Source organism: Manis pentadactyla, chromosome 9, assembly GCF_030020395.1.
Source record: "Manis pentadactyla isolate mManPen7 chromosome 9, mManPen7.hap1, whole genome shotgun sequence".
Classification (NCBI taxonomy): Eukaryota; Metazoa; Chordata; class Mammalia; order Pholidota; family Manidae; genus Manis; species Manis pentadactyla.
In genome coordinates, this window is record NC_080027.1 from 56,966,527 (window position 1) to 56,990,835 (window position 24,309).

At 51.4% G+C, this 24,309-nt stretch overlaps 1 protein-coding gene across 8 annotated transcripts in view; it reads right to left on the reverse strand.

Moving 5' to 3' along the window:
- Positions 1 to 24,309, reverse strand: part of ABCC8 (ATP binding cassette subfamily C member 8) — a 73,225-nt gene that overhangs the window by 18,431 nt on the left and 30,485 nt on the right. For 4 of the 8 annotated variants that reach the window (XR_008999245.1, XM_057507433.1, XM_057507432.1 and 1 more), the window contains exons 11-20: positions 16,533 to 16,573; positions 15,187 to 15,332; positions 13,523 to 13,628; positions 13,244 to 13,360; positions 12,802 to 12,877; positions 11,993 to 12,098; positions 3,827 to 3,859; positions 2,226 to 2,408; positions 1,428 to 1,526; positions 245 to 329 (exon numbers count right to left, since the gene is read on the reverse strand). Coding sequence is in view for 7 of the 8 variants with exons in the window: in XM_057507433.1 (XP_057363416.1) it covers positions 245 to 329; positions 1,428 to 1,526; positions 2,226 to 2,408; positions 3,827 to 3,859; positions 11,993 to 12,098; positions 12,802 to 12,877; positions 13,244 to 13,360; positions 13,523 to 13,628; positions 15,187 to 15,332; positions 16,533 to 16,573 (992 nt within the window). In the remaining variant the exon portion in view is untranslated. The remainder of the gene's footprint in view (positions 1 to 244; positions 330 to 1,427; positions 1,527 to 2,225; positions 2,409 to 3,826; positions 3,860 to 11,992; positions 12,099 to 12,801; positions 12,878 to 13,243; positions 13,361 to 13,522; positions 13,629 to 15,186; positions 15,333 to 16,532; positions 16,574 to 24,309) is intronic. The other 4 variants (XM_057507435.1, XM_036888133.2, XM_057507434.1 and 1 more) reach the window with 1 other exon arrangement.

The window sequence follows — 24,309 nt, forward strand, 5'->3', positions numbered from 1 at the left end:
ACGAACAAAGGAGATGTCGAGCATTCCGCAGCCTGTGAAGGTGCTAGGCTGACCTTCACACCAAGCAGGGCTGAGAACATGCCAAGGATGACGAGCAGCCCATTCTGACCCTACTACAGGCAGCTCTTACCCTCTCATTTCCCAGTTACCTGCTCTCCCTGAGAAGGGTCTCAGGGTGGGTGGGGAGCAGGGGAGCTTGAGGGCCCCAGCTTTGAAAAAGCCCCAGTTGGAGGCTACTACTAACCCGTTCCCCAATCTGAGTCTGGTCTCCATGGGGCAGGATGTCGATGTCCGGCTGCAGGGAGCAGGCTTCGATGACCATTTTGTACCTGGAGTGATGGTGGCGGGGGGTGGGGTGGGGTGGGGTAGAGGGACACAGCTATTAGCCCAGCCAGTGTTGGGCCTGAGCACTTTCAGAGTGTCAGTGGCCTCTGGGCAGCTGTGCCCAGAGTGAGCAATGGCTTTAATGGGCTTTGTGCCCTGGGGTAAGCAAACACCACATGTGCCTGAAAAGAGCTGAGGGCAGCACCTCATGCAGTCTTGGGGTCAGTTAAATATTTGAAGGATGAAATTGGTTGGCAGCAAATATGCTACATAAGGGACAAGAGGGGGCCCCTGGGCCCTGTACAGTGAGAAAAGCCACAGCCAGAGCTCACACTGCCAGGGCAAATCACTGCTGCTTGGTTTGGGTGGCAATGATGATTGCTGCTCAAATATTTGCCCAGCCTGCTCCTCTCATACTTCCCCGTCCAGCTCTTAGCCTGGATAGGTGCCAGCCAGGGTGCATGAAGACTTCAGGGTATCTTGGTGACATGTACTCAGGTGTCAGGCAGCCTTGGATTTGAGACCCATTTCTGTCACTGGCTGCGTGGCCTTGTGCGTGCCAATTGCCTAACCTTTCTGAGCCTTGGTATCCTCATTTGTAAAATGGGGATAATAACAGTACCTGCCTACTGGAATCGTTGAGCATGAGAGGAAATCACATGCACAAAGAGCTTGACACTGAGCTCAGTGCCTGGTAAGAGCTCAATCAATGTTAGTGGTTATTACTACCATTGGAGGGAAAACAGCGCATGAGCTGCGCAGCTGGGGGTAGGGAACCTGAGGAGGGAGAGTTGTGGAGAGCTGGGTCAGCCTGCCCACCAGCCTCAAGAGAAGGCAACAGGGCTCCTGCACCTCCCTGCTCCTGCCCCCTCACCCACAGGGGTTGGACTGCCCTGATGTCTGGGCACATCTGGATCATTTCCAGATGGACCATATGGAACAGGCTGGAATCCAGATAAGCATCCTTGAGGGCACACGGGCTGGGTGTGGGTGACCAATGGAGGGGCAGGACAGCTGGCTGGGGCTTTGGAGCAGGCAGGCTAGTGCTGCTCATGACCAATTTCTCTCCTCACCCAGCCCAGCTCCTTCTAAGGGGCTTTTACCGTTGTTTGTTGTAGGGACTCTCAAAGGTGATGTTCTCCTCCACAGTGGCGTTCAGCAGCCATGGTTTCTGAGAAGCATAGGCCACGGGGTGTCTCTTCCTGGAAAAAGCAGGGCAGGAGTAGGGGAGGCATTCTCAGGGGCTCATTTTCAGAGGCAGCTGTGAGGCTGGTGGCCTAGGCTGGTGCAGCCCTAAGATGGGGAGTTGCAGTTGACAGAAATCTGCTTTGTGTGGTCCCTGGTGGCCTCTGTTTCTCCTGGGCCTGAGGCAGGTTTGAGGGCCTGGGGTTTAGCTGATTAGGGGGGATGGGAGCTCGACTCCTCCCTGCCCTACATCCAGCCTACCTCACCCCTGCGGTCTGTTCTTGCTGAGTGAGTCTCTACCCAGAGCCAAGAGGAGCCCAAAGCGTAACCAAACTATGAGAGCTTGACCCCTGATTTCCTCCTTCCTTGAGTAACCCTCAAACCACTTGACTTTGATGTTAGCAGCTAACTCTGCAAATGGAACTTTTTGAAAAGCAGAGTCAACCAAACCACACTTAGTGATGTGGTTTCTGCAGAACAAAAAGCCGTAAAAGAAAACCACTAGACCAAAAGGATCTGCTGTGAAGGGAGCAGCTTGATGCACAGGAGTGGTGGTGGCTTCTAAGCCACCTGATGGAGCACAGAGCACTCCCTGGCCTCTTCTCCTGGGATGGGACCTGGGGGGTCTGCCTTCCAGAGCTCAGTGGCTCCCTTGGGCCTGTGAGCCCTTCTGAGGAAGCCTGCCCTGAAGGGCAGTTGCTCTGAGGACACAGTACCTGATGTCCAGGTCGGCCGCTGTCTCCCGCTCTGGGCTGCAGCCGGGGAGGAAAGAGGTACCTTCAGAGTTCACGTGAGTAGACTGAGTTCTCCATAGACATTTGAGCTCCCTCAACCCCAGCATGAGTGTGCCTTTATGATCCCTGTGACCCACAACTGCTGCACGGAGGGCTGTGTACCATCTGCAATATGGGTGCGGGGGGGGACAGGAGAGCCTGGGGGCCCTGACTGAGTTAGGAGGGAGGATGGGGGAAGGGTACCATTGGGAGCTTGTGTGGGGAAACCTCTGTCAGAGAAGCATGAAGCCAAACATATGGCTCCCGCAGACCCAGCCTCTGCACTGGGGCTCAAATGCTCAGACTGACTCGGCTGCAAGAAAACAGCTGGAGCAAGGAGGGTGCTCTGGCGCCAACCGGGCCAGGGTGGGCAGGCTGACATCTGCACATGCAGCTTGTGGGTGGGAGCCTACAGCCAGTAGAACTCACGGGGGGCACAGCTAGAGAGCCAAGAAGGGCTCCAGACAGGATTTGCAGCCCCATGTGACCCCGTCAGAAGACATCTGTGGAATCGGGAGGATCTTCCAGAGAACTGCAGGGCCCATGTACCTTGGACTGCCCCAAAATGCTCCAGTGTCAAATATCCTGTCCAGTCATTCTCAACCACACGTTCATAGCTGTCACATACCATGGGATCTTAATTTTTGCTCAAGAACTACATTCACTATGGCTGGGGAGGCTGGGCCTGTCATCATATCCTAGCACTTGGGGACAAGGTGGGAGAAAGGGCAGATAAAATACAGGGAAGTAAAATCTCTGGTGTTGGAAAGCAAAGGCCAGAAGCTTAACCGTATTTACAAAGTTGAGTCAACCTTCCCAGTCCTGACTCCACACCGTCTCCAGTGTGTTTCAAATGTACTTGGAAGAGGTGAGGTTAGGGAGGGTTTTGAGGGCCTCAGAGCCTCATTAATCTGTTTCACTTGGACCTCTCAGGCCTGCACATTGACCATAAAGCAATAAGACTAGATTTCTGCCTAGCCTGGGGAAGCCCACCTCCTATCCTTACGGTCATGTTTCTGAATTTTTTTTTAATGGTTCCTCCTAAGCCTTTTTTAGACATATTTTTTCTAATTGTCCTTTCCCTGCCACATTTCTTTTCCATTTGGGTGGTTTCTATTATATTCACAAGGTTGTTCAACCATCACCACTGTCTAATTCCAGAACATTTTCTTCACCCTCAAAGGAAACCCCATACCCGGAAGCAGTCATGCCCTTGCTTCCTCCCCGCCAGCCCACAGCAAGTACCAACCTACTTTCTGACTCTATCCACCATGAAGTTTGACTACCGGACATACTGTACAGCTGTTTATATGCTATGGCACTTTGGAGGGCCACAGACCATTACAATGTCTAAGTTTTTTCTCTCCTCAAGAACCAGGTTTTGCCCTCGTTGACAACATGTGTCTTACTATAAAGCCCCATACCTTTGAAATTATGTAGGCTACACACCCCTGATTCTATACTCAGTATCCCCTGCAAAGCCCCCCTGCCCCAGCCCCTTCCCTTTGTTGGGACCCACATCCAAAGCAGTTCCAAGGCTGTACCTGGGGTCCTCTCCCGTCTTGCTGTCAGGAAGGCTGCCAGGGCACAAATGGAAAAACCAACATCAATTATTTCTCATTCTGTTGCATTTCTGTCCATCACACTGGGTCTTAGGGGAGAAGCAGTCTCCACAATCCTCAGCCTTCCCACCCATCTCCCATGTCTTCAAATGGGGAGACAGAAACTGCTCTTCTCAACCTCTGTCCCTCCCGCAGAACCTGGATACTGACTCAGAGCAGCAGTGAAGCTGGCTGGGAGTCATGATTGTTTTATTGTTGGGAAAGCTAAAGCTCAGAGAGGGAAAGTGACTTTTCCAAGGTCATGATCATTTCAAAAAATATTTTCAAACTGTGGATTAGGACCCCAAAATTGGGTCTGAAATAAATGAATTGCAACTGCAATTAAAAACTAAAAAAAGAAAAGAAAAAAATCAGTATGCATGGTATGGGGTCAAAAGGTGTATTTTTGTGTGTGAAATTTTTTCTCTTATCTACCAGTGTATGAATATTCTGGACTGTGATGTGAAATGCCTTTCATACTGTAGATTATAGCAAAAATTTTTTGCAAAACTGGGTGAAAGGACCTGAATTTCAGTGCCAACTTTACCAGTGCTCTTTCTCTTCTCCCTGACCATTTCCCAACCTTCCAGAAGCAGCCTCCTGCCAATGGAAGTGTACTTCTGACGCACACATTAGGAGAAAAACAACCTGCTCTATTTTCATACAGAGCTTACTTAAATCATACTAAAACCAGTTAACATTTATTGAACTTTTGTAAGTATTGTGATAAGCACTGTAATAGTGTTCTCTCTCTCTTTTAAAGCTTAAAATAACCATATGAAGGAGGTTTATTTTATTGTCTCCTCTTTATAGACAAAGAAAGCAAGTGTCAGATAGGCTAAGTAATTTCCCAAAGCTATACAGCCAGCAAGTAGAAGAGAAAATAGATCTGTCTGACTCCAAAGCTTCATGCTCCTAATGACCATGCTACATTACTTCACTGTGATTTCCGATGCCATAGCTCTGAGAAATGCCTTCTTGTCAGGAAAACCAGGGTGGACAAAAACAGACATGGAAAAAAGCCTGATGAAATTCCTACCTACCCCTTGCTGATGGCAGAACTGAATGGAGACCCTGATGGATATGTAATCACCAGTTGCCTTTCATTCTGGTCTCTGATCTTTGTGGTCTCATTTCATTCTCTCGACCCAACCTAACCCCATGTTCCCTACCCACCAGATTGCTGTAGTTTATGGACAAGCTGGTAGTGTGAGACAGATGAAAAAGTGAAGCTTTTATCTTCCAGCTCTGTGGCCACAGCCCAGATAAGCTTATCTCGGAGTCTTCCTGCCTTGACTGCTTCCAGAGTTGCAAAGATTGCTATTTATCTGGAGGAAAGCATTATCTGCAGTCTCACTGAGAAGCCCAGCACACAAGGAGCTCTCTCAGCCCTAACTCAGTTTGCATCACTGTCTGGGCGGCTCAATTAGCCGGTATAATCGACTACCTTCCTCTCTAATCAGCTCCTGTGTAAGTCTTTTATCCCCAGCAGGATTTTAAGGAAGGAAGAGCATCTTTTTCGGCCTCCACAGTGCTTAGCACATGACAATCTGTATTAAATGGAGGTTGTTAGCTGACATATTAATCACTTGAGAAGTGGGAGGGGTGGGGGACCAGCGCAGGATGTGGGCCATCATGCCAACACTGTGTGCAGTTGTTTGTATGCACCACTTCATTCTCACAACAACCCTCTAAAGAGGTGTATCCACATTTTACAGATGGGGAACCTGATGCTTAGAGTTTGCATAATGTGCTCAATGTTACATAATTAGGAAGAGGGGAAGATGGGTGTGAATCCAGGTTCATCTTCTCCTTTCCCCAGCTAAACCCCAGCCTTCCTATCCCAGAATAAGCCTTGTGTATATGCATTTTAATCTGAAAAATAAAAAGTGGTACATGTGGCATTCTAGGGTCTTAAATGAGTATTGGGGCCATTCCATTCCTCCTCTGCCTGCACTTCTGGGAGACCAAACACTGAGCTGAAAGAACAACTCCCCCAGCTCTCCGACCCCATGTCCTGTCCTCCAGCCAGGTTTGAGCTGAGTGTTTGTGTGCAAGCCATCCTGACTCAAGGCACAGAGCCTACCCTCAAGGGGCTCATAGTCTGGTAGAGAGAATCAGACAAGTACAGAAGTCAGAAAGTTATAAGGGCCAAAAGAAAAGTTGGAGAAAGGAAGTATCATAGAAATTTAGGGGAAGAGTACCCACAAACACATATGCAAATACACAGAGAAAAGACTGGAAACTTCTAGGTGACAGGATACTAGGTGGTTTTAATCTTTTATACTTGTGTATTTTTTCTAATTTAATGTACATTCTTCTAGAGTCAGAGAAAAATGTAAATTTTAAAAGTAGCTTAGAGGAAGACATATGAAACAGTGAGGAAATGCTCAGAGAAGTTACTGCTGAGCTGAACCTTGAAGCGGGAAGGATTTAGACAGTGGAGATGGAGGGAGGAAGTCTAGGCTGGAGGAAGAGGCAGCACCTGAGGGCAGGCCGTGTGGAGAGGAGGAAAGAATATGAACGCTAAAGTTTGTATCCAAGGGGCTCCTCTACTCACTGATTATGAGTATTGTGAAGTCTTCCCCTTTATTTAGGGAAGCCTCTGTTTTCTTATGTAAAATTTAGGGTCATGTTACAAACGTCACAGTAACATTGGGAAAAGATATTATAAATAGAGTTTGTAGCAGGTAGGAGGGAGGGCGTGGGATCGGAGACCTGGGGTTCATCCTTTTGGCTCAGGGCTCGGTCCCAGAGGTGCAGGTGGAGGCCCCGGAGAACAGCCCCAGCTCTCATTTAAGACCACAGCAAACAGTACAAAGGGAAGAGCTGGAAACTGAGGTTGGAAGGAGACTCACAGGTCCCCATGGACCCTTTATCCTGCTGCAGACAGGCCTGTCGCTGCCCTGAAATGTCGCCTTCGCCCACAGTGCCCCCTCCAATTGACGTCATTGGGTCCTAACACCAAATCTCCAGGAGAGGAAAGGGTTTTTCTCATTCTGGTGAGGAAACTACATCTCAGAGAGGTGAAGTAACCTGCCGAAGGTCATACAGCTAGTGAGCGGCCAAGCCAGGACTACAACCAAAGGCCCTCTGGTTCCCAAGTCTGGCTTGTCACCTACACACCCTGCTGCCCCTTGTCCTGACTGCCTCCCATGTCATCACACCTGCCTCCTCCAGGAAACCGGAAGCACACCTGAACCCCTCACCCCAACTCCCCAAGGGCTCCGGGAACTTCATGGGCAGACTGGACCCAGGGCAGACCCGAGAGGAGCTTTTTTCTCACTTCCTGGAGAATCAGGGGTCTCAGCAGGCAGCCTTTACGCCAGCCACTGCAAGGCAGCAGTGTTCTGAGGCAGTCCAGGGCAAGCAGGGCCCAGGCCTCCTGAGCGGGCACAGATGGAAATAACAGGTAGTTCAGGTGTGGAAGCCTCAGCAGGGTGTGGGGGCAGGGCAGCAGGGACCTGCTGTGAGGCTTAGCTGCAGTTCCTCCTCGGGAGGGGGCCTTCCTCCCACCTCCAAGCTTTTCTCAGGGCCCTGCTTCCTGTGGGCTCCCAGGGGAGGTTTGAAGTCATTCTATTGCAGGCATTAATTCTTTCTTGCCAGAAAAAGAATCTCACTTGAATGTATCTGCTAATAGTGACTTTTTATCAAAACGTTTTCTTCTTAAAGATTAAGGAAATAACTTACAAATCCCCAGGTTAACAGGGCACTGTAGCAGAAAGTCAGGTAGGGGCCGGCTTTATTAAATATTAAAGGCAATATTTGGGAGCTGCATGGTTCTCCCTGAGCCCGGGAGCCGGGTGGCTGACATACAGGATCTGCTCAGGGCTGCTGCAGTAACTCTCCAGCCCAGAATGCAGGGCCTCTCCTATCACCCTCTGTGCCCACTCTGGGCTCTGTCCGCGTGCCTCTGTCCACCCAGGACTGGGGAGCTCCCTGAAGGCAGAGGCTACACCTTCTCCTTTGTAAACTGCACAGAGCAGTTCACAAAACATACACCCTGAGCTGAGTACTGGCCTATAACATGGAATAATCCTTCAGCCCCATCCTCAGTTATCAGTGTCATGGGGAAGACAGACACATCAGCAGATAATCACAATGCAATAAGGTGTGCAGTCATATCCATTGATGATGAGGAAGTTGGGCAGAGGTATTCTGGGTTAAGGGAACAGCTTGGGCAAAAGCATGTGGGAAAGAGAGACATGTACACATTCATTTATAATGGCAGTCTTTTGAGGGTCATAGTTGTCCCTGGTTCATTCATTTAGCAAAGACACTGTGAATACAGAGAGACAAATAAGATACAGTCTCTGTCCCCAGGGCTCCCTACAGTCTCTCCTGGGAGACAGGCTGGAGTGAAATTAAAGAGCAAGAGGGGAATTTTGTTCCTGGCATAGAAGTATTGTCAAAGAATAATATTTATAGGGCACTTACTACGTGCTGGGTTAAGCCTCACACCAACCCCTTGGGTAATAAGGTCAGAAAGGTCACAGAATTTCCCAAAGCACAGAGCCCAGATTTGAACCCAGGCAGCCTGGCTCCAGAGCTTTTGCTCTCCCTGCTCAGCCATCCTGTTCATTCACTCATTGAAGGAATAAATGAACAGTTGTACAAACAAACCAATCTCCCCAGAGCATTCTCCAATTCTGCACCTCCCACTCCCTCAACTCTCTGCCTTGTGCCTCCTGGAACTTTCTGGCTGCCTGGTCCCCAAGCTTTGACCCTGGTATGGGTAAAAAACATTGGAGCAGCCCGGCATTGCCCTTGCCTCTGGGTGCAGAGAGGCAGATTCTCGGGAGTGGCTGCTGGGTCAAATGCTATTTTGCTCTTGGCTCAGTTTGCAAGTCTGAGGCATGGAGCTCCTACAAGTAATGGTGGGGGGCCTTCAGCACACAGCCCCCCATACTCAACTCATTGTCCAGGATAGGTGGGCTGGACAGACCTTGAATGTGTCTAGGCTTTTGAGAGGCAAACAGCTGAAGAAACCAACTGAGTCATGTCTGCTCTGACTCCTCCTCTGCCCAGATCTCCCAGCCACTGTAATGACCTAAGCTGGTCTCCTTTCCTTCAGTCTCTCTCTCTCACCCCTCATCCTTTACTCCCAGCACGATTGCTCCACAGCATTCAGCCTAAATCTTCTTTCCTGGGCTTGGTACGTAGGGGTGTCTGACCTAGGCTGCTTCTTGCCCCTGTATTCCTCCACGGGACTCTGCACACCCAGTGCTCCAGTACTGGAACCATGCTCTTCCACATCAGCAAGCCTTTGGCCATGCTGGCACCCCTGCCCGGAACGCCTCCCTCTCACACCTCTGCTTTTTCCATCTGATGAAATCACACTCATCTCTCAAGGCTCAAATGCCACATCCACATGGGCCTCCTCTTCTTGACTGCAGAAGTCTTTGTTCCTCTGCACTTCATTATGATCTCCTTTCACCTCCCTTAAGAGCAGAGATCATGCCAGTCATCTTTGCATTCTTAGTGCTGTGCCCAGGGTCTGGCACACAGTAGGAGCTCCATAAATATGGGGTGAGTGAGTGCCTCAATGGAGAGTGTCTGGAGCATGAGCTGACTCACAAACAAGTCCTCCCAGCTTCCTGGGGTTGGCTGCAAGCTACCCTGATGTGCCTGACTATGCTCGGGAGGAAGCTGCACTGTGGAGGAGGGCAAAGTGGATCCTGGAGAAATGAGCCCCTTTTCACCACTGCCCCCCACCCTCCCCAGCCTCCAGGAGCTGGGGCCTGGCTGCCTGTTGAGAGGGTGTCAAGGAGGACAGAGCTGTGAGCACCCTTGTGAGGAGGCAGGGGGTGGGGGACAGGGTGTCATGGTGACAGAGGCTGCCAGCCTTTGGTCTGTCAGGCCAGCTATTTTTCGTGTTGCTCTTGAGCCCCTTCTCTCAGGCATAGGGTAAGCCCGTGCACTTGAGCACCTCCATGCAAATCTCACTTCTGCCATTTAAGAGCTGGGTGGCCCTGGGCAGCTAGCTTCACCTCAGTTTCCTCATTTGTTAAGTGCTGATAACGGTAATACCCACCTCACATTGGTTGGTGAAGAGTGACTGAGACACAGAAGTAAATAAAGTGTCTTGCGCAGTGCCTGGCACATAGGAGGTGCCCAGTGCTAGCTGCCCTAACGAGGTCCCTCATATTCTGCAGTCTGAAGCTGAGGTTCTGAAGGAGATGGCAGCAGTCAGACCCTGAGCTTGACAACTCAGAGAGGAGGGTGGGGGGAAGCAGGACAGGGCTTAGCTGCGCCAAGCAGGCCTGCTGCCTCTGCGGAGGACAGAGAGGTGCTGACGCTGGTGTGAGGGCACCCGAGGGTGAGGCGGAGGGGAAGGGAGGAAGTAAGTGGGGCAAAGGGACCAGACTCGGAGGGAGTTTGACTCATGCCAAGTGGAGCACAGACAAGGGAATCTGGGGCAGCCCCAGTTTCGGCTCTGTAATCCCATCTGGAAAAGGCCTGCCTCAGAGGGCCTGGATCCAGCTTGCCCTCTACAGGGAACTGGGGCCCAGGGGATCCCAGCCTGCGGCAGAGGGCAGGCTTGAGGAAAGAGCCGGGGTTTGGATCCCTGCTCCATGCTGATGAGTAAGTCACCCAGTCTCTTTGCTCTCGGTCCCTACATCTGTGAAATGGGGTGATAAAACCCAGTGGGAGGCTTACTGGGAGAATTAACTGTTAACCGTACTGCTTACTATGAGTTTAGTAAAGGGCCTGGCCCATAGCAGATGCCCGATAAATACTGGGTGCTTTCTTTCATTCACAGTTCACTGGGGGCTCCTGTCTTCCCGTCACAGATATATAATGTCAGCCAACAGGCAAGAGCTCCTCACTCCAAAGGCCTGGAGGACATCAGTACCAGGGAAAGTTTAAGGCAAAGTGATCCTAAACCCAATGCCTGGACCTTCCCAGTCAGGCTGTGAGAAATTCCCAAATAAGATGGGGAATGGAGGCAGAGACCCTTCTGTCTCCACCATGGTCACCGGTGGAATTAAGGCTCTAGAGACTGAGGTTATGGGAAACCCAAGGGGCTTGTCTGCTAGCACACAGCCCCACTGAGGAAGGAAACTTCCCACCTGTTGGCTGTACAATTCAGGAACATTCTAGAAAAGCAGGAAAGTGGGGGTGCATGTGGGTATCCAGACATAGGGCACAAGGTCTTTCTCTCTGCTCAGTTCTGTGCTCCTGCTTATGAAAAACCTGACATCGTGTCTGATAATTTCTCCCTAAAAGGATTGCTAGGGGCAGCTTGCCCTCTGCTGAACTGGCTACAACCTTTACTCCTGAACAACTCTACAAACCTTTATCAGTCCCCTCTTTCCCTTGACTGCTGAGGGGCTCTGAACCAGGTCACGTGTGACTGCAATAGCTGTCCTCTGGCCAGGTTCCTGAACACCTTTTCCAACCTCTGCGTTTCTCTGCTCTTCTTTTCTTATTTTTTTAAAAAACTTCCATTTTATATGTATCTTTTATCATCTACTTTCAAGTGCTTTTTGGAAGCAGGTAAGTATAAATAATAGATGCATGATTGAATCAGCTTGGGGTTCTGGCTCTTTAATTAAGATAGTAATCATTGTCCAGAAGCCCACATTTGCCTGGGTTCCTCTGGCTCCTGAAAACACCCGCAGAGTGGTCTGTGTCAGCTTTGCTGGTGAGCAAGCCGGAAACCGAGATTTGTGGTGCAGTTCCCCACACTGGGCAGATGTGCAGCTGAGTGAGCGTGGGGTTTGGAGTCAAACAGAATTGGGTTAAAATTCCAGCTCTGCCACCTATTAGCTGTGTGGATTAGGACAAAGAGTTTAACCCTCCTCTATAAAATGAGAACTGTTAACAGAATTTACCTTGCTGGCTTATTTAATTATAAGGATTAAATGAAATAATGTGTGCAGAGGACTTAGCAAAGTACCTGGCACATAGGAAGGGTTTAATAAATACTAAAGATGATCATGAGAATGATGATGAACTGCCTTTGTTGAGTACTCACTGAATACAGTAGGTGCTCAATAAATACATGCTGCATCCTCAGCTGAGAAGGATGGTTGAAAGAAGGGTGCCCACCTGCTCACTGTTAGTCTCCCCCAACTAACTGAGCCCTGAGCATGCATTTAGTACCTGTTCCAGAAGACAGCTCCTGAGATCTTCTGCATCTCCCCCAGGGTGGCTAGGAGGAGCGATGACTTGCCACAGCCCACCTGCCCAACGATCATGGTCAGCTGGCCTGCAGGAGGATGGAGGCAGATGGGAGTCTGAATAACCACCACCCAGAAAGACACACAGACAGACAGACCAAACCCTCGGGCCCACATTTATTTTCCTCCTTCCTACAGTGCCCAGGAAGTCCTTCCCCATCGAGCCTGTCCTGGAAATCTAAAACTTCCTTCTGGTTCCCCAGGTGTTTCCTCCACTGGCCCTTCCCAAACCCTCCCTTCTCTGTTCCAGAGCTCCCCAGCATGAACCCAGCTCCTCGTGGTCCCCACAAAGGCCACCTGTGTCCTATCTCCATCCTACTTCTGTGCTTTGCTCGTGTGGCTGCTCTGCCAGAACATCTGCCCTGCCACGCGGCCAGAGGGATCCTGCTCATTCTCAGAAACCCCACCTCTTCTACGACTTCTCTGGTTGCTCCAGTCTATTCTTCTTTTTTGCAAAGCACCCAACTGTCTGCAACAGACGGTTTGACATCCAGGCCCTGCTGTCATGCGGGTCCCTGCACTGCCCTCCTACCCAGCACAAGAACTCCTCCAGGTGCAGTCCATCCCCTCTAGTGTTCATGTGCCACAGCCCCACCAGAGTACTCAAGAGGGCACACAGAGCACTCAGTAGGTGCTGATTTTTCTTTTACTCTCCATGTCCTTCAGTGGGACCTCAGACATGACTGAGGAGGATGCCCCCAGCCCACGAGGGAGAGGTGAGCAGGGCTGTACCTCGGGGGATGTGGATGGTGACGTTGGACAGTGTGGGGATTCCATCGGGGGTCCATGTGAAGAAGCCTCCAATGATCTTCATCGGCGGCACCCCACCCCCCGGGAGAGAACAGAAAGGCAGCTGGGTTCTCAGCGAATAGTCTCTTGCCTCCCTCCCCCAATGAAAGCCAAAAACCCCTGATTCAGTCCTTGGCTGACTTCCAGGACAGGGTCAGGGTGGGGGGAATAGCCTTCACATGCCAACCACTGCCCTAGGCACCCCCCTGTGAGAGAACTCTCCCCCTCGGTAGAGATGGAAGACTTGTCCCTGGTCTCAGGACTCTTAGGGACCTTATGGGCAGGCAGGGTGACCTCTGGGGCAAGGGACTCTGCACACAGGTCTCTGGTCTTCCTGAAGCTGGCACTGGGGGGACAGGAGTGGGGAGGCAGGCCTAGGACTCACCTGGACACAGCAGCTGTCAGTATTCCCATCTGGACTGGGGGCCAGCCTCTGCAGTGGGCCAGTGAGGCTCCGACAATCCTCTCGGGCTGGACGCTTGCGGTTCACAACCTTGAGGGGCTGGGAGTGGTTAGGAGGAGGTGAGGGCTCCTGGGGCTGGGAGCTGTGCAGGGAAGGGAGCCGCCTTCCTTAAGGAAAGGCTGCGGCAGGAAGTAGCATGGCAGAAGCTGCAGGCATTAGGGAACAACACTGGGAGTGGCAAGGGCAGGCCTGGGCACTCACCATCGCCTGGTACTTGCTGGCTTGGCCCTGGGGCACCGGCTCCCGGGGAGCACACTGTTCCTCGCAGATCTCTGCACTGGACAGGAACTCACTCAGCTTTTGCACGCTGCAGAGGAAGCACAGAGACACCCCTCACCCCTGCCGGGGCAGAGGGGAGGGAAGAGGGAGGAGGGGGCAACCTGAGAAAGCCGCTCCAAGAAGATTCTGGGTCCTGAGGCATGGTCTCATGAAGCCCACACTGGCGGGGGACAGACCAGTGGGCATCCGCTGTGGGGGAATAGGTGCTACCAGGATTTGTTAGGGTGGACCTGTCAGATGGAGTGGTTTAGGGTCTGGATTAGGGCAGGACTGGTTAGGTTTAGGGTTATTGATAAAGTTGGTTAGACAGAAGGATGGTTGGTTTGGGCTTTATCAGTTACTGTTAGAGTAAAGGCTGGTCAGTGTTAAGGTTAGTTAGGATTAGGACTGGTTATTAACAATAGCTAATATTTATGGAGCATATACTATATGCAGACACTGTGTTAAATGCTTTTTAAACACATAATTTAATCTTGCTGGGGGAGAGGGGAACAGGGGAGGTGTCATTATTCCCAACTCATGGAGGACAAGGTCTCAGCTATTCTGGTGACAGATTAGAAGTGACTGCATATGGAATTGCTTCTGGATCAGTGCAAGGGATTTCCAGCAGGTGCAGCATCCTTGAACCTGCGGTTTATAGAGAATCACAAAGCTGGAGGGAGACTGGGGAGAAGAGGTGATCATGAGAAGTCACAGAACCATGGGCAACGAAGCTGAGTCAGCATAGCCAACCCTGGAAACGGGAGTTATTTTTCCCAGCCTGTTCCTCCCTGGTTAGAAACTCCTTTGACCCCAATTCTGCTGAGTGCTGCCCCCTTCCATCCTTCAACCTCTGCAGAGCTTCCTCGCGTTAGCTGCTCCTTCCATCCGCCACTTCATTCCAACAGCTGATCCTCCCTACCAGCTGCCTCGGGGCATCCCTTTCCTCAAGGCTGAAGGGACTGGGGTACGGAGGACATTTGTTTCTGTCTGCTCCCTCTGGCAACAGGAAAGGACAGAGCGAGCTCTCTCCAGACACATGACGAGCCCTTGCCTTCAAGGAGCTACTTCAGAGGCCCGAGGAGTTCTTCATATTCCAGGCAAAGCCTGAGCCCTCTACCTTCAGGCTTTCATTCCCAAGAGGGTGACGCCTCTGAGAGAGTGGCAGAGTCCCCTCTGGGCTTTAGAGCTCGGAAGTGGGGGCCTGGCAGAGCTGCAGGCCAACTGGAGATGGGATGCACAGGCATGTGGGGGAAGCTGCCTCGCTGTTCAGGGCTGGGAAGGCTTTGGGACCTACATTCAGCCTTAGGAAGACAAACATTTTACAGTCTGAGGGGAGGTATGGCGCTCATTCTGTGTGTCTCTGGAGGGCAGAACTAGGACCAATGGATAGAATTCATGAGGATATACCAATCTTGCTCCACAATGAATTTTTTTTAGCATGTTGTCTTGGAGGTGACATCAGCAAGATCAGCTTCAGCAAGGTGCAGATCAATGAAGAAGTGTGTCCTGGACCAAAGAGCTGAGCTCGCAGTGGTGCCCGGAGCCAGCCCCGGGGCTGCTCCATGGGCTGCCCATCCAGGGCCCTTGCTGCATCCTCCTCTCACCTGACTAGAGCTTTGACTGTAGACCGGACCACACTGGACAGCAGGAACAGCGGTGTGACCAAGATGTGGAAGAGGGAGAGGGAGGCAAAGGCCACGGAGGGGGAGAAGTCAGCCTCTTTGAAAAAGCTGACGTGGCCCACGAAAGTCTGTGGACAGAGGCACGAGTGAGATGGGGTGACTCTGAGTGTGAGCCCCTCCCACAGTGGTAGCCCTCAGCCCGTGGGAAGAGAGGAGAGGGCTGGAACAGGACACCCAGGGGGAACTTTTGGCTAGGGACACCTTCATCGTCCTGGTCATCCCATGGAAATGTCCCCAAAAAGTTCAGGACTCCAAGCTGGGGGGCTGGGGCCACTCCCTCCCTGTCCTGCCCCATCCTTGCCAGGAATGACCAGAGAGGATTAGGTTAGGCCAGTCCTGCCTTCTCCTCAGACAGCAGTCCTCAGGGGGGGGATATGTAAACACGATCATCACAAACCCCCTCCAATCTGTGGCTGCCCCACAACCGGGCTGGCTCAGCAGCCTCTGTTATCCAGAGTTCCTCAAGGAGCCACGCCAGAACCAGCCCAATAAATCATGTCGGAAGTGAATCCCCAAGTGAGCCTGATAGGCTGTGCACCAGCACAGCTCAGGGACACCAGTCCCGGGGGAAACAGAGGCATCTTTTTAAAGAACTGTGGCCTTCACAGCAGCCAGGGATGGGAGCCCTGGGTGAAGGGGTTGTGGGCCTGTGGGGGCCCAGACCTTTCTGGAGGGGTACACTCTGGGCCCCCACTGCTGAACTTACACAGCTTTGGTCAAAATCGCTTTAGAAACCTAAACTGTAATACTTAACAACGTGGAGAACTGTTTGTGCCATATTTTTGAATTCTTAAAAAAAGGAGGTTGCAAAACTGCATGAGCAGCACAGTCCTATTTTTGTAAAAGTGTCATATTATGTGCCTAAAGAAAAGACTGGAAAGAAATACATTAAAGATGCTTCCAGTGGGATTATGGGAGATTTAAATTCTCTTAGACATTTCCTTTTTGAATTGCCCAACATTTCTATAATAAACATATTTCACTTTTATAATTAAAAAGTTTGATAGCTATTTTAAAAATAAAGCTTAATTTCTTTAAAGACTAACCCTCAGGTCTTCCAGGCCCAGAGGCAAAAGTCCCTGCCTGTCTGGAGTCGGGGAGAGGGACCCACTCTGTATACAGACTCTCAACCCATTGCCTTAATTTCAGCCCCAACCGCTGAGCCCATCTTCCGAAGTTCCTGCACAGGAAGGCAGAGCCTGGACAGCCTCTCACTAAAGACTCCTTCCCCCCTCCCTGCCAGGAGATGGAGACAGGACCCCACTTACGATGAGGACAGCTGCGATGGGAATGGCCGTATTCATGAAAACTGCAGAGGAAGCACAAAGGGAGGTTTAGTGGGAGAGATGAGAGCTGAAAATGAAGCTGTCCAGGGTAGGCTGGCTGTGGGGCAGCCTATGGGATCTTTTGCCCCGCCCGTGGGCTAGCACTGGGGTAGGGCAGCGGCAGAACTCTAGCCCTACAGCACCTCCAGCTCCTTATTTTGTTTTCCTCAGGACCCTTGTCCCAGTTCTGAGACTTCAGCTTTTGAATAAAGGCTTAAACATTCTTCTTCTGCTCTATGGGACAGTGTAAAAGAAGCCCTGGAGAATGTGGTGGGAGAAGGGATAGCATGAGTTTCTGGGGCACCAACTGCTACTCTTTTTTGCCTTTGGTCCCTGCATCCTCCCAAGCCAGGCTCTCTCTGAGGCTTACAGGCTTCCTAATCTTCAAATGCATTCACACTGAGGTATAGTGACTAAGGACAGCTTAAAATAGGTACTTCCTTAGCTTTAAGGCTTAGAGTCCCTACCTACATGGGGCAATTGGTTTGCTACAACAGAGGTCTCCTCCTTATCTGCTTAGTGGACCCTCAGACTCTTCAGTAGGAACCCCAGAGAGCAAAGAGAGCTGGACCTAAAAGTCACAGAAGGGTGAAGTTCCTGTAGGTATAAGCTTTGTAACCATGGGCAAGTCACTTACCTTCCCTATGCCTCAGTTTCTTCACCTGATTTTTGTAAACTTGTACTTACTGGTTCACATACTACTCCGCTTCTCTCCAAGGTGAGAGAAGATGATACAGGGCCCAGGCTCTGTGAGCCCTAGGTGCTGCCTGAATATCACATTGCATGGGTGACTAGCTGCACCCTGCTCCAAAGGTCACTGCTCCTCTGGCCCAAGGTGTGAGATGCTCAAGGTCTGGGCATGGGGTCCTGAACTTCCAGAGAGAGCAGTCCTCCTAAAGTAAGAGATGACTGTCCTCACTGCCACTTTCCCATCTCATCCTTTTTCCTTCCAGAAGCCTCTTCCAGGCCAGCCCAGAAAAGAGTCTGGTTCTGTAATCAGCCAAACTGAAGCAGAAGGAGCCAGAGGCCAAGGGCTCAGCCTATGCATGTGTCCCTGTCTAATGAACAGTGAAGTCTCTGACATTCTGAAGTATCAGGTGGTCAACACCATTCCAAGAAGCTGACTGTCCACTTACTCCACAAGTCCAGCACCACCCCGTGTACACAGTGTGTGGTGTGGAACCCCAAGCAGGTGGATGGATATGGCTCCTGCCCTCAGGGAGGTCCTAGTTTGAGGAAGGAGACAGAACTATGCTCTCAGAAAGCCCCTGAGCTGATGGGGTTGCAGAACATGCCCCCAGGGAGTTCCCAAGCAGATAAGAAAGACATTGTGCCCATTTTTGGGGAATTCCTCCTCTGATGAAGGAGACACAGCCCCTGCCATTGGACAGCTCCAGTCTCATGGAGGAGATACCGGTGGAGCTGTTGGGGCACTGCCAATCTCTCTGACCACAGAGATTTTCATCAACACCAGTATCACACAACACTAGGCCTTAGCTGCTTTCCTGAGGAAGGCTTCATGGTCTCTAGGTGCCCAGCACAATGCCACAGCCCTCCCTTGTAGTCTCTGGCAGCAGGCAGTGTAAACACTATTGATTTTCCTACAGTCTAAGGGACCTAGACCTGAGACATAAGACACACTACAGTGATCACTGGCTGGAGAGGAGGAGGGGAAGGAGGACGTGCATGGGGCCCAGGCCCCTTGACCCTCACCAAACATACAGCACTGAAGAGGAGGCAGCCTGGCCCCCACCCTCCAGGGCCAGTCGTTCCAGGGAGCTCCCTCAGGGTAGGGGCCTCCAGTTCCTCTCCTGCGCATTCCCATCAATTACGGAAGAGAGGGGGCTCAAGTGAAAGAAGGCACCTGTGCACCACCCCTCAACCCCTGCCCCAGGCCAAGACTTTCAGACACATTCTGGGGCTCAACTCCCAGCTAAAGAATTGGCTCCCAGGTAGACTGTAAATCAGCGCAGTTGTGCTTGGAAAGAAATCTGGTGCCTTGTAGCTAGAGCCACACAGAAGTTCAGGCCTTCTGATCCTATAACCCCTCTCCTGAGAATTTCTCTTGAATTATCGTTCAAGGGAAGCACAAAGCCCTCAGCAAGATGGTGTCAGCTGCAGTATCTGTCACAGCAAAACCAAACCACAACCACAGCAAAAAACTACGAAACGAAATAAACGCAATATCCAACAGGAGGGGCTGTTTTTGTATCTGTAGCATGTCAACTCTAGGGGGAGTTTGCAGGCAGAAAATGTGTGATAATTGACATCTTGTTCTACTGCATGTTTTTCCTGGGTGCGATTTTTTTCAATTTAAATTTTTTCTGTTTTGTTAACTTTATTCTTGTAGCTGCCTGAACTCCCTTGAGGAATGAGACAACCTATAAATAAATTTTAAAATGAGCATTCTGAAGCTTATGCAGCAACATGAGAATGCATATGATATAATTTATTTCTGCCTTATTCTGGCTCTTGTTTGGAGATGCTAAAGAATGAAAATGTAATTTTCCATTTCCCTCATCCTCCCCTGGAAGGCTGCCCTTTGCTCAGGAAGCTCTGGGTCCCCTTTGAGGTGGGGGTTGGGGAAATGGAATCACCAGTTGCTTGTGCTTTAAAGCCCTCTCTGAAGATTAGCCCATTGGACCCTGGGGTAGACGTGGGGATGTCAGGACCAGAGTCAGGGAGGCCTGGGATGCTAGAGGCTCTGGCACCTCTTTGAGCTCAGCAGACACCCCGAAATCCTACAGAAGGTGAGGGAAAGGGAGCTGGGTATCCCATCGGTCATGGGTTGAGGATCTGTGGCCTCGGCCATTCTCTTGAACAGCATAAGGCCCAATAAGACCTTAAAGGTGGTGGAGGAGTGGGAAATATGACCAAAAATAGATTTCACTTCAACTTTGGAACTTTGGGGTAGGCTGACTCACTCTGACTTGATCTACCAAAAAAAAAAAAAAAAAGAAAGAAAGAACATGACAGTGCTCAAATCTTGAACGTTAGGGGGCAAAAAATACTATTGAAGAGCACTAAACGGAAGCAGCAGGCCACAACACGTGTGAGCATGAGGCCACGACGGGAGTTCAGGTGCATGCGGGCCAGCCTGAAGGCCACCTCCCAAACTGAAAGTCTTCCTGTGACGGTGCAGGGATATTCATAGGTATGGCTTAACACCCCCACCCCAATAGCCTTGAAGAGTCATTCATTCAAAAATCTTTTCTGAGGGTCTCCCCTGTTCCCAACATTGTTCCGGATTCTGGGGGCATAGTAGTGAACGATTATGCCAGCTTTTCCTAAGCACCCCAAAACAAAACAAAATAACACATCAGCTGAAATCCAGAGCTCAGGTCACTGCTCACCCTGGCTCTGCCCAAGGAATGCTGCCTGGCCTTGTGGAAGCTGGCCTGGCTCCTCAATACCAGCTTTTCATTTACAAAGCACCAATAAATATTTCAGAAGCCGGGTGTCAGGGAGGCACAGCCAGCCATAGGTGCTTCTGGCCAACTTCAGCTTTGTCCGCATAAAAGGCCAGGGGAGAAGCTGCAGGCTCACTGCCTGGGCCTACCCCTCAGGGAGCACCTGCAGGGAGGGGCAGTGTGCTTGGAAGTACACAGGGCCATTTCCCATTCAGTCGGATAGCCAAGGCAACAGAGGGGGAAGGGAAGGGGTTAATGGTGTGTCTGCTGCTGGCAGCAGAGGGAGCATGGTGAGAGGCCTGCAGTCACCCTGATTTCTGCCCCTTAACTGATGAACCTCCCCGCTCTGTCTGAGCCACCTCTCTGCCCAAGCAGGCCAGGATATGCATCAGTAATGCCTGTGGCTGCACCAGCTGGCAGAGGGGAGGGCAGACAGTGAAGAAGTTCAGAGAAACTGGAGAAAGAAGGGGGACCCGGTCTGGAGGTAACCTTGTCCCCTGATGCTGTTCTGAGTCAGGGCCTCCACCAAGGAGGAGAGAGGAAGCGTAAGACTTGCCAAGAAGAGCTGGGCCCCGGCTGTGGAGAGGGGCAGGTGCTGAGCGCCTTGCGAATGGGGTCATCCGCACCATCCGGCCCACCCCTCAGCCTTACCCATGGCACAGTTGGGTTCCGGCTTTGCTTTGTGTTTTGAGCACGCAGTAATAGGCCAGTCACACTCACCCACCTTATTGTGATTCAGACCCCATTAGGAAGAGGGAAGACCCCTGACTACAGAACACAGGAAGAGAGGGCAAACACATCCTTTCTTTACTTAGACCCTTTCAATGGCCGCCCTGCCTCAGGAGAAAACCCAGGAGCCTGAACACAGCACACGGGGTCCTGCCTGGTCTGCGCTTGCTGTTACCTCTCTTGCTGAATTATGTTCGAGTCTTGAACATACTCCCATCCTTCTCAGCTCTAGTGCCTGGAACATCTGCCCCCTAACCTGGCTAACCTGTAGTCATCCTTCAGCATCACAAGCCTTCACTGTGCTTCCTTGACTCATTGTCCCTAAGACTGGATTGAATACAACTTTTATGGGAGCCCAGACCCCTTTCTGCTCCTGTCACTCATCACACAGTTGCATGTGTGGCTCTCTATGAGACTTTAAACCTGCAGGCAGGGACCATCACATGCCCCATTCTTCGTGCAGGGCCTGGCACATAGTAGGTGAACATTTATTAGATAAGCGAATGAGAGAAACAAAAGAGGCCAAGGCCAGGTGAGTATCACAAAAAAGAAAGCAGGGCATTGGACCAGACACTGTGGCTCTGACCACACGCACAGCCACTGTCCACGGACTGGTCTCCAACAAGCCTGAGGGTGAGCACCATGCCTGACTCCTCTGTCAAGTCCAGAGCCTCAGCAGAGTCTGGCACCGAGAAGGCTCAGGAGTGGGCTCTGCTGGAACGACAGAAGCAACTGCAGCATGTTGGCTGGTTGACTGCTGGGGCCTAGGACTCCTGGATCACTTCTGCAAAGCTTGTCTTCAAACACCCAGACCTATGCTGCTTCTGCAAGGAAATAAAGATTAAACTGACTTCTAAGGGGAGTGGCTACAGCACTTCCACCAGCTTTTTTCTATTTCACCTTCTAATCACTGAAATCCTGCCTAGCTTAGGCCTCCTCTTGCATGAAGCTCTGTGAACTCGCAGCCCACAAGGGTTTCCTTCTTCTCTGTTCTCTGTCATTTTCTGGCTAAGGGCCTAAGTGAGTCATTTCACTCATTGAGCCTCAGTCTTCTCTGCTGTAAACTGGGACAATAGAGCCACACAGCTCACAAGAGAGTTATGAGGATTAAGTGACGTCAGGCTTGCTAGGCAGCCAGCACAAAGCAGGTCTACAAAGGTTAGAGCTCCCTACCATACTGTCTCATGTATGTTAGCTCTGACATCTCAGCAGAGCACAAACTCCTTGAGAATAGGAAGGATATCTTATTGTCTCTCATTCATCTTGATGCATGATGCACAGTGCCGCACTCACTCAGTCCCACCCGGTAACTTACATCTGTTTTCCTTTCAGAGGAAATGCAGATGCTGGATTTTGATGGTGGGGAAACTGAACCCATTGCTTTCTCAAAACCCCGGGTGGCCCTGCCGTGCACTAGCTGAGGGCTCCACACACAGGAGTTCTCAGTGGTGCCGCTGGGGAGACCATCAGATGGAGTGTCGTGTAACCTGATCGGCCCACCAGGCTGAATGCCTGGCATTCGAAGCTCGCTTGCACTGAAAGCCCGGGAGGCAGCACCAGGATGGGCCCCACCCAGGAACATGACTCTCGGGCCTCCTCTGCAGTGCCAGGACCCCATGGTGGCACCAGGCGCGAGCATGAAAGATGCCCCATTACCTCAAGCTTAATGGCCCGTGTCCTGATCCCTGGTGACAGAGAGCAGAAGGCAGGAAGTCCGGGAGGCAGTAAACGCACTCAAGGCATACACCTGCAGCCGGGTGCTCCCACCTTTCCCACTCCACAGCCCATAAACCCATCCCAGGAAGAGTGAACACTGAGCAAACAGCACTTGGCTTTCAAAGCTCTCCTCAACGGTGCTTCCCTTTCCCTCCCCACTGCCCCCTTCCAGGGACCAGCTTGGGCTTCTCTGTTTATATTACTAGGCCACTGAGTCCTGGAAAGGTGAGGGGCCCTGGGAAGACCCCTGCTTGGCTGCAGAGCCCCTCACTCCTTCCCCTCATCTCAGCCTCTGGCAGCCTGGACTCTCCTTTCCCCATGCCCTGCTGGTCCCCAGCCCTTCACAAAGCCATGGCTTGTCTTCTGAGTGTCCTCTGAGACAAAGAGCACCTAGATGGGCTTCAGTGGGCTAGCCTGGGAACCTAGGCATCTTATGATATTGTTTACATAGGAAAACACATCCCAAGTTGCAGTTTAGAAAGCAGGAAATGAGCATTCATTTCCTGGAAGCATGACCCAAGGTGCTCCTACTTTACCCCCAGGAATCTTAGGTCCCAGGGCCCCCAGTTTCCCCACTGCGCCCTGTCCCTCTCTCCCATGGCAGCCCCGGTGAGCTGCCATGTTACTGCTGGAAGAGGAAGGCCCCTGGCTGTAGGGGGAAGCCCTCCCCCAGCTCAGCAGCTGTTTTCACTGATGGCATGTTTGGAAGGCAGGTGCCTTAACTCAGGGGGCTGTGCACACCCCCTGTGGGGTTACTGTTACCACAAGCGGGCCCAGGGGCAGGCAGAGCTGGCAGAGAGGAGGATGAAGAGGGCCGAGGGCTATGGACTCTGGTCTCTCTGAGCTCCCCTGATAGTCCTTTCCAATGTCTCCTGTCCTATGGAGTGCTCAGAGGCCTGGAGCATCACAGGGTCAGGGCTGAAGGTAAAAGGGAGAGACCAGGAACCTGGAGTGCCTTGGTAAGGAATCCTGGGAGAAATGGCTGCCTGCCATGTGCCCAGCTCCATTCTGAGAAAATCAGATCCTGGCAGGACTTTCTGCAGAAAGACAGCATGACTGGTGCCATGGACGGTGGGTGGCCTGGCCACTGCTGACTGGACCTGGGCCCCCACCTGAGGCACAGGGCACTGTGGTCTGGCTGGACACAGGGAGGTAGGACACTCCGGGTGCTCAGAGCAAGGCCCCACCCTGTGAAGGCCTTCATGTTGGGTGTTGGCCACCCAGCCCTGCCTGACCCTCTCCAGGAAGCAGGAGCACACATGACCTGAGTGAGCGCCTCAGTCTCCCTGAGCCTAACTGGGAGGCACAGCCAGTGCACCCTCCACTGCCACCCCCGACCTGCCGCCTACCACAGGGCGTTTCTTCCTGGCAACTTCAGCCGAGGAATGTGGTCAGGAGTGTTTGTCTGTCCTAATTTTCTCCGCTATTTCCCATACCCATCAGAGCACATTCTAGCTTATTTTTCTTCTACCCAAAGGAAATAGCCTGAAAATGGTGCCCCACTAAGTTTTCTTTACTCCACCCACATGGGTTCCCAGCTATTTCCTTATGTGGAAAACAGCATGAGGCCAGGAGTTAAGAGACTCTAGTCTAAGCCCTGCTATTAACCTCAGGAATGACCTCAGGAAGACACCCCCACCCTCTGGCCTCAATTTCCCATCTTCAAAATGGTTCTCCCAACTTGCAGAGAACTTCCCATTTATCTCTCCTTGCCACATTCTGTGTGATTTCCACATCTGTCTTACAATTCACGCATTTTTTTCCCTTCAACCACGTTAATTCTTCAACCTGCACACTGAGTTGTTTTCTGTTTCCTTTTCGTTTTTTCTCTCTGGGGGTTTCCGCGTGGCCCTTCCTACCAGAAA